Here is a 9,759-nt window from a genome sequence, read left to right on the forward strand (position 1 = left end):
TTTTTATTTTTTCTTTTCCATAAGGGCTTCAAAAATTTATCTTTAACTTTTTTTTGTTTGGTGTGTTAAAGGCCTTAGTATCCATCTGGATGGCCTTAGTATCCATATGGATGAATGTCATTTAAAAAAAAAAAAAACCTTTCAAAACTCACAATTGTGAGTGATTGTAGTAGAATTTCATCAAGAAATTGTACATCAGCCGAACCAAGTATCGAACTATTAACGAACCTTCACACAGGATGGTGAGAGTCGCCCTAATCGAGTCATCCGAGTTTTTCCCTTTTCCTACCACCAATATAATCTCCTTGCTTTCTTGTACTATCTCTAAGAAGATAGCCATAGATAGGTTGCTGTCAAAAACTCGGTTGTTCCTTGCCTTCCAAAGATTATTGAAGAAACAATATCTGACAATTTGAGTACAGACTAGAAGCACAGGATTTCGAAAATGTTTCCCACCAAGGCACAAATCCTTCTTAAAGAACCCTATCTTCGACGTTCTCTATAGAGTGCACAGTGCTGACCGGATGGCGAGGGTTGCCTTAAGCCAATCTTCCGTGCTCTGCCTTTTATTGACTACATATATTAATTCCTTGCTTTCTTGTACAATCTCTAAGAAGCTAGCCCCAGAGAGGTCGCTATCGAAAACACGACAGTAGATGGCCTTCCAGAAGAAACAATATCTGACAATTTGAGTACAAATTAACAGTGTTGAACTTCTAAATTGTTTGCCACCAAGGTACAAATCGCTCTTGAAAAATCCTATTTTCCACGTCCTTTGAATCCATTTGCATAGCTTTCTTGTGAGGCCCGAGCGTTCCATGAAAAGGTGGCCGAGGTCTTCGCTAGCCGATCTGCACCTTGAACATCTATCGGGTCCGATACCACGTGCTTGAATCTTGACTCCTGTAGGCAAGACCCCCCAAAGTACCTTCCACGAAAACCTCGAAAATATCTTCATATACTGAGGCCACTGTGGATTCCACATGTTCTTCATGACCTCCACCCATCGAGCCTCCGACCAATGCTTCTTCCACTGTTTGTTTAAAGGGACGAACCAATCAATCTCATGAATTAAGATTTGGTAAATACCCTTGGCCTGGGGTTTAAAGAACCGGCTACTCATGGGCCATTTCCAAGCTTTCCACTCAAAAGTAGATTTGCATATCAGAATCAAACCGGGGTCCATACCTTCTACAACCCTGTTAATAAGTAGCTTCTCCATGTTACTGAATGAGTTTAAACTGGGCAACCACATGGTCAGCAGATTTCCAGCACTTGTTGTTCCTATCCCAAAAGTGGCGCAGCCTTTGAAGCCCTTTATTGTTCATCCTTCTTGCGATTTCTCTCCAATAAGGGTTCAAGGAAACTCCAACAACTTTTAGACAACCAGGGGCACTAGTGCGAGATGGACTTCTGGAAGTATCTCGTTGATTCACCCCATTCTAGTGTCCCTGTTGCTCTAACGCACTTTCGCACCAACTCTCCCGTGATGCCACCCAGTTTACGCTCGCCCACCCCGGGGCTAAAGGTTTGTCATGCACATTGATCCCTTTCTATTGACCACCTTCAGAGCAAAGTTTTGCCTTGTCAATCATATCCTTGGTCATGATAGCCCAAGACTGGTCTTAATTTGCGATGGACACCACAAACTTGGCAAATGAACAACTGGGTTAAGAATTCCAAGGCTACGTTGGATCAACTTTCTAGCGATACCTTCCCACTTTGCCCATTGCTATGGCGCCAAGGTTTTAGTATTGTTTCTCTATAAGAATCTTTTAACGTGTTTTAAAAACTCCTTCCAAATACATTTGGCCATTTTGAGGAGCAGGATGGTGAAGGCAATATAGGGAAGCATAAATGAATTGATCACTCTAGCCAGACTCTGGAAGGGAAGCAACACATACTCCCACCTTCCCATTTTCCTATGAATCTTCTCAAGGACCCATTGAAAGCTTTGCTTATGAGTAATGTCCACCCCAACAGAGGCCCCCAAATGCCTAAAAATCCTACCTTGACACAATCTCCCCATACCATACCAATGGGTCAAAAGAGTCGTTTTTTGTCAAGGAAATTAATCTAGATTTCTCGATACTGCACTTCAATCCAGAGGCCACAATAGATGTCTGGACAATCTCAAGGGCCTTCTTGAGCACATGGGGGCAGGCTTTCAAGAAGAGGATAGAGTTGTCCGCGAGCATCTTGGCTAGGAGCTGGTTGTTCCCGCGCGAGATCAACTTTCCCGTGGCTCAAGCGTCATGATTAGACGATGCGACCCAATATCAAAGAGAAGAGGGACCAGGGGGCGTCTTTGCTTGACCAATCTTTTGGCTTCAAATGAGCCCACAATTCTATCATTGAACAAGAGCTTCGACAGGCTATACTCACCAAGAGTGTGTATAAGCTGACAGAGGCGCGGCCCAAAGTTTAGTGATTTCATGACATCTTCAATGAAGGACCACACAATCCTATCATAAGTCTAGTCCAGATCAAGCTGAAGCAAAACGCACTCTTGCTTGGTGAAGGCCACGTACTCAATGCCAACCATTGCTGTCAAGATGTTGTTATAAATAGACCTTCCTTTAATAAACCCGTGTTGATGAGGGGAACTGACTCTGTCAAGGAGGGGAGTCATTCTAATAACGAATGCCTTGGCAATGATTTTGTATGCCACCGACATCATAGTTATGGAGCGCCAATGCTTAAGCTGCGAGCAGCAAACCCGTTTGGGGATAGGTTTGATAAGCCCTATTTTCACATTGAGGTCCAAGGACCCCTTGTCCAAAGCCTGGTTAGCCATACACGTAACCGGGGACCTTTAGGTCCTCCCTGAACTCCATGAAGAACTCAATGGTCAAACCATCCCAACCTTGGGATTTCTCCTTGCCAAGAGCTTACAATGCAAGCGAACATTCACCTTCATAGAAGTCCAATTAGACGATTGGCTTCAGGTTGGGAAACTTTCCTATTGACACTCTCTAGCAAGGTCACTTTGGCTTCATCCACTTCTTGAGAGCGGGTCTTTGTTTGGCCAATGCTTTGACTAAGGTGATCCAGCATCATCCCAACCATTGTGCCTTGGTCATGAGTAACATTCCCATTTTCATTTGTGAGCAAGTAGACAGAGTCGAGGCTCTTCTTGATTTTCACAGCCCTAAAGAAATGCGCTTGATTGGCAGTCTTTGACTGGAGGAGGGTCTCTCTGGATAACAGTCTCGCTCTCTTGACCCCCCGCCCCCCCCATTGGCTTTCCTGTGTTCCAAGTGTAATGGCATATGATCCGACATGCTCTTAGTTGGTAGCACCTTCATTCAACTCAAGTGGCGACGGGATCCAATCATCTTGGTGAGAGCAATAGCACCTGTCAAGGTGGGAAGCCATGCGGGCATACTGGAGACTTGTGTACGTGAAGCCCGACGTGAGAAACAAAAGTTTTTCCCATGTCATGGAAGAAAGAGCAATGTCTGCCATTCAGCATTGATGAACAAGAGGTTCAAGTCAATCAATTACACTAAGCCACAGCCACTTTCTTAGACCTTCCACCTGATATCACCTCATCCTCAAACAAGTCCGGACAAACATGTGTGACATGGGCTTAACACTCGGGAAAAACAGGTTCTCTTCAGAGAGAGAGAGAGAGAGAGAGAGAGAGAGAGAGAGAGAGAGAGAGAGAGGGGGGGGGGGGGGGAACTCAAATAACCAATCCAACACACTTGGCCCATAGAAAGGTTAAATGTCCACTTTTTAATAGAGAGGGAGAAAGAGAAGAGAGGAAGAAGATAAGTTTTTAACGTCGTAGAAACAATCCCAAGAGACCTCAAAGATCTATCCAAGGAGTGTTGAAAGAGAGAGAGAGAGAGAGAGAGAGAGAAGAAGAGAATTTTAACATCGTAGGAAACTATCCCAAGAGAACTTAAAGATCTAACCCACGAGGAGAGTTGAACCCGTTATGAGAGAGAGAGAGAGAAATGGAACAATCCCGAAAGACTCCAAAGGCAGAAATATGTAATGGAAAGGATTTGAACTCAAGGCGTGTTCCGCAAGAGTGAGTGTATTTAAATCTTCTGTAGGTGTGTGTGTGTGTATGGTACAAGACTTGGGAGGAAAGAGTCTGTTACAAAAAGATGGGTTGGTGAGCGTCAAAGGATGCGAGTGGTGGTGGGGGTGGGATCGTGAGGGTGCTTGCGGCGGGGCTTTGCTTCAGAGAGCATAGTCACGACATCGCGCATAGAGGGGCGATCAATGGGTGCTTTGCTGGTGCAGAGAAGCGCCACTCGCAACACCAGCGTCATCTCTTCTCGCACCCAGCTGATGGCCGCACCCTCGCCTCCCAAAACCTCGGCTACCGCCTCCTCGCCGCCTTGCACCTTCTCTCTCACCCACTCCACGATGTTCACCGCATCGCCATACTCCGCCTCGATCGGCCTCTTCCCTGTCAAAAGCTCCAGCAATACTACCCCAAAGCTGTAGATGTCGCTCTTCTCGTCCACCTGCATTGTGTACGCATACTCTGCATCATAATATCCAAATTCAAGATCAATAAGAATGGGTGTCCAGCTTGACAGGCATTTTCAATACTTGAATCACTTAAAATCATCATGAATCGTGCTACCAAAGTTTAATTTTCACCTCTAGATGGACTAAATGCAGAACTTGAAATAAATGCAAAAAGCAATCAAGATTAATTGCTCTATAATACATTCTTTCCTGCTTTTATGGTCAAATAAAAAAAGATTACTTTACTCTTGGTAAAGCCCACCACAGGAAAAACCCGAATTTCTAGGGATTTGCACATCCGAACGTCAAAAATTTTACAAAGCACAGCACTGCAGGCAAAATGTGGATATACCTCGAGGTATTTTGGCACATAAGATTCCTTGATTTTGCACTCACAAAACTAAAACACCTTGGTTGTGGAGAACGGACGCCGGTTTCTTAGGTCAGTAGTGCTTTCCCGTACCAGACAATTGTCATCGAGAGCGGTTTGGCCAGAGGACAATCACAGGAACTGTATCAGCATTCTAGCGAAGTAGAATATCTGAGATGCTGTTAAGTAATGCCTATGTATGGCATTGCCCAATACCATGTCTGTGGGGAGACACTATTTCATACGCACCAGCGTCCGAAACAAGCAGAAGACTACAGACATATTTTCAACAATGCCCAATTTTGCACCAATTCCTCTCTCTCAGGCAGACATGCGTTTACGACACTGGTATGCAAATAATAGAAGTTTGTACAGGCTAAGATGTTGCTCGGCCCCTGGAACTTCTAATTTTCCTGACAGAATTGGGCACCTTCTAAACAAACCCAAATACCTATTGAGCTCATCTTTACATTTTAGAGGGTTTCCAATTTAGTATGCTATAAAAACCTGTCAAATAACAGCATAATCAAACATGTTACCCTATCTAATATCCATGTCAAAGCACCATTCAAACTGAGATTCAAGTGTCATAACCATTTACCTGGTGCAATGTAGCCGTAAGAGCCTGCAATCACTGACATAGATTCCGTCTCCTCGATCAGTTTTGCGACGCCAAAATCAGCAACTCGGGCTTCCATGTTTGAATCCAGCAGAATATTGTTAGATTTGACATCCCTGTGCACGACGACTGGGAAGCAGTCATGGTGCAGGTAGCAAAGACCTTGAGCCACACCCATGGCAATCTTATACCTTGTCATCCAATCTGCAAGAACATTGGCCTCCTTGTTGCCATGTAGAAGATCACCCAAGCTTCCATTTGGCATGTACTCATACAAAAGAAGTGTCGTATCGCTATTTGAGCAGCACCCTAACAACCTGACAATGTTCCGATGCCTTACACTCCCGAGAACATCCACTTCACCCAATATTTGTGGATCCTTCACATCCACCTCCTTCTGGCTCCGCCATAGCTTCTTTACGGCAATCACCTCTCCGCTTGGCACATCAGCCCTATACACCGTCCCCGCCGCACCCATGCCAATGATGTTGTTCGTCGTTAAGCACTGCACGATGTCATCTGCTGTGAAACTTAATCTTTGAAAAGCTGTGAGCTTCCATCCATCCTCATCACCATCTTGTCTAAGCTTGCTACATATGTACCACTTGTACTGCTTATAGAAGCATCTAAAGCTCGCCATGAGGATCACCAATGCCATTGCGAAGATAGCTGCGACGACCCATGCCATTAGACCAAGGCTTCTCTTGTTGGGTTCATGATGAGGAGGTAGCATTTCATTCTCTAGACTAGCACAAGCACCCAACACACCACCACATAGGCCCTTATTGCCGACCAGCATACCCAGGTTGATGATCTTGAAGAGACCCGAGGACGGGACAATGCCAGAGAGATTGTTGTAAGAGACATCAAAAACCTCTAAAGTAGTTGTATTTTGAAAATCTGAAGGGATAGACCCACTAAGGTTGTTATGAGAGAGCTCCAAGGTGGCTAAGACAGGTAAGCCCGCAAGCTCAGAAGGTATAGAGCCACTGAGCTTGTTGCCACTAAGATTGAGCAAAGTGAGCCTCCGGCATCGACCTAGACCGGATGATATACTTCCTGTGAGTAGATTTCCAGAAAGATCCAATGTTAAGAGGGGTGGGCATTGCTGAACATCAGAAATTGCACCAGTAAAATCACATGCCGATGCATAGAACTTCTGCAGACTCTTCATTTTCCATATAGCTTCTGGGAAGCTGCAGCTCAATGGATTGTATGACACATCAAAGTTTTGCAACAGAGGAGCTTTAAGAAGATCCTCTGGCAGTGGCCCCGATAGCTGATTATGTGAAACATCCAAATAGCTGAAATTCTTCAGCGTACCGAAGCCGACCGGGATAGTGCCATTTAGCTGATTGTCTTCAATGCGGAGACGCCACAATGACTGGCAATGGGCAAGACTAGGAGGGATTGCCCCTGTGAAAGAGTTGGAGAAGAGCATGAGCTTGAAGAGGCTCCCACCTGCACAGAGGTCTGACGGTATCGGACCCGAGAAATGATTTGCCGACGCATCAAACCACACCAAGGGAGATGACCGGCCCAGCTCACGAGGAAGATGCCCAGAAAATGAGTTGTTCCAAATAAGGAACGTCGCAAGGTTGGGCAGACTAGCGATGGCGGCCGGTATACGGCCACTCAAATTGTTGTACATCAAGCTCAGTAAAGTCAGGTTCTGCATGTTAGCCAGAGACGATGGAATCCCACCTGTTAGCATGTTTTGAGAAAGATCCAAGGACATGAGGTTTGGAATGTCACCTAGCTCGGGCGGGATGTGACCAGACAAATTATTCTTGTAGAGGAAAAGGGTGTTGAGGAGCGAGAGATGACCGAGCTCAGGCGGGATGTGGCCAGAAAGCTCAGCACCGGCAAGGTCGAGGCTTTCAAGAGTCGCAGATAAGTTACCGAGCTCGGGCGGGATGGTGCCGGAAATGTGGTTCCAGCCGAGTTTGAGGAAGCGGATGGCGGGCAAGCTGCCGAGCTGAGGGGGGATGGTTCCATTGAGGAGGTTGCCGGAGAGATCGAGGTATTCAACAGAGGAGAGGGCACCGTACTCAGCAGGGATGGGGCCAGAGAAGTAGCTGCCACTGAGGTCGAAATGCTGGAGCCAGGGGAGGTGGAGGAATTCGGCAGGGAGGGACCCAGAGAAGGAGTTGCTGTAGGCAGTGAAGTTGAGGAGGGATTTGAGGCGGAAGAAGCCCAGAGGGATGGAGCCGTTGAAGAAGTTGTGGCTGATGTCCAGAAATTGGAGGCGGGTGAGGTTGGTGAAGGCCAGCGGGAGGCTGCCGGAAAAGTTGTTGTTGGAGATATTGAGGCTGATGAGGGAGGCGCCCAGCTGCTGGACGTCGTCGGAGATGGTGCCGGCCAGGTTGAGGTCGGACAGGTCTAGACCAGTTATGGTGCCGGAAGCGTTGCAGACAACGCCCACCCAGTTACACAGGCTGCTCTCGGGTGACCAGCCGCTTAGAGCGCCGTCCGGGTCCACCAGCGCGGCCTTGACCGCCAGTAGCGCCTCCATTTCCGCCGAGCCCGCCGCTGCAGTGCACACTGTCATCGCTACAGCGATGAGCAACAGCGCCCACAGCAGCCATTGCATGGCCGCGTCGTCGCCTTTGCGGCCCATTCCTAGCTTTCCTGCAGCAGCCAGGAGCTGTTCGGTAGTGGTTACTTGCTGAGCGTCCTTTCACACTTGCCTGGCCTTAATCACTCCACCTTCTTACTGCCGCTTTACCTGAAGCGTCCTTCATCACTAATTGTTTACTGCTAAACAGAATTGCAGGACTCCAAGGGCAGCGCTTGTACAAATTTCATTCTCTCTGCCTGCTGCAGGCGACAATATCCATTGGCCAATTTTCAAAATCTCTCCTGCTCTGCACAATTTTCGCCAACTTCCACACCATTTCAATGGCATTTACATTAAAATTTAATCCTTAGTGCAACACATTAAGGAAATGTATGGAAAACAGATGTTTTTCTCTGTAAAAACCCTTCTTGATAAGTGCTCCCCAGCCGAGCGGGTGTCAAGGTTTATATAGCTTTACCTTCCCAAAGCAAGATTTTTTAACCCAAAAAACGTCCCAAGACTAAACAAATCCCCCCATCCCTTTTTTTTACCCAAAAAACGTCCCAAGACTAGACAAATCCCCCATCCTTTCACTTCTCTTGAAAAGAAAGAAGGGTGTAATGAGAAGGAGTGCCCGCCCGCGCACAAACCGCCGCTCACTCGAGTACCCCACTCATGCAAAAAAAAAACATCCGCTTGCGAGGGGCAGGGTGGTACTCTACTGCGACCCCTTTCTATATAGAAGATAGCGTGTCTGTGTGTGTGCGCGCTCTCTCTCTCTCTCTCTCTCTAAAGATGCTTCCATTCCCACGCCAGCGATAATGCCCGGCGCCCAACAAGTGTGCAGGCCCGCGGCCCCTCGATGCGCAGATGGCGTGGGCTGTGAACAGATGATGGCAATCACTAGCTTTAATCACAACAGCCTGAGGAGAAAAGCCGGTGGAGGCTGGAGCCGGACACTTTGAGAGCAGAGCTTGCAAGATGCAAATATGTGTGCGCCACGGATACATTAGAGAGCGAGAGAGAGAGAGAGGGGAGGGGGTCTGTGTGTGTTTGTGTGTTGCATCATTGGCATTAGATATCGGGAAATTTGGTTCCAACTTCGCATTGTGGATATTGCTCAAGACTGAGTCTTCAGTCATGAAGACGGTCTGAGGGTACAACAACAACTCTCTCTCTCTCTCTCTCTCCCTCTGCCTACTGTTGCGACAGTGAGTGCGCGCCCGTGCAAGCTGACCCTGCGCGGCGCGATGATTGAGAGAGAAAGAGCAAGATGATGAAAGACAATGGCCAGAGCACTTCACGTCCATCGAGGGCCCCCTTCCCCTCCCTTCTTCATTTTGTATTATTTGTTTGTTCTCTCTTGCCCGTTCGACCTAAGAATGTCTCGAGCTCTCTGCCAGCCCGCCTGCGTACGTCGACGCTCGGACATTTTATTTTGTCCGGACGCCTCCCCCCGTCTGGAACCATCATTCATGCCTTGAACACGAGGAATCTTATACGGCATCGCCACTGGCTCCTCCTCCTGCCTTGGTGGCATATCCTACCACTTGTCACACTCTCGCTATCCCCTCTTTTCTGCAGAGCCTGGCGACTTGAAGATAGTGAAGAGTCAACATAAGGCTGCCTCTCAAGGTAAAAAGAAATTGAGACAAAAATACACTTGTGGCCTGTTGGTGACCAGTTTGTGCAATGAGTTCCTTGAACCCAGAGTGG

At 47.3% G+C, this 9,759-nt stretch overlaps 1 protein-coding gene across 1 annotated transcript; it reads right to left on the bottom strand.

The window, feature by feature from the left end:
- Nucleotides 1-4,003: 4,003 nt before the first annotated feature.
- Nucleotides 4,004-9,149, bottom strand: LOC147448869 (uncharacterized). Its single transcript, XM_086521314.1, has 2 exons — nt 5,466-9,149; nt 4,004-4,507 (listed from the first exon to the last, which is right to left on the bottom strand). Exons 1-2 carry the CDS (start codon nt 8,101-8,103, stop codon nt 4,137-4,139), a joined length of 3,009 nt encoding a protein of 1,002 aa, XP_086377440.1. The 5' UTR covers nt 8,104-9,149; the 3' UTR covers nt 4,004-4,136.
- Nucleotides 9,150-9,759: the final 610 nt, after the last annotated feature.

This window comes from Adiantum capillus-veneris, chromosome 10 (genome assembly GCF_014529385.1).
Source record: "Adiantum capillus-veneris isolate H3 chromosome 10, ASM1452938v2, whole genome shotgun sequence".
Lineage (NCBI taxonomy): Eukaryota > Viridiplantae > Streptophyta > Polypodiopsida > Polypodiales > Pteridaceae > Adiantum > Adiantum capillus-veneris.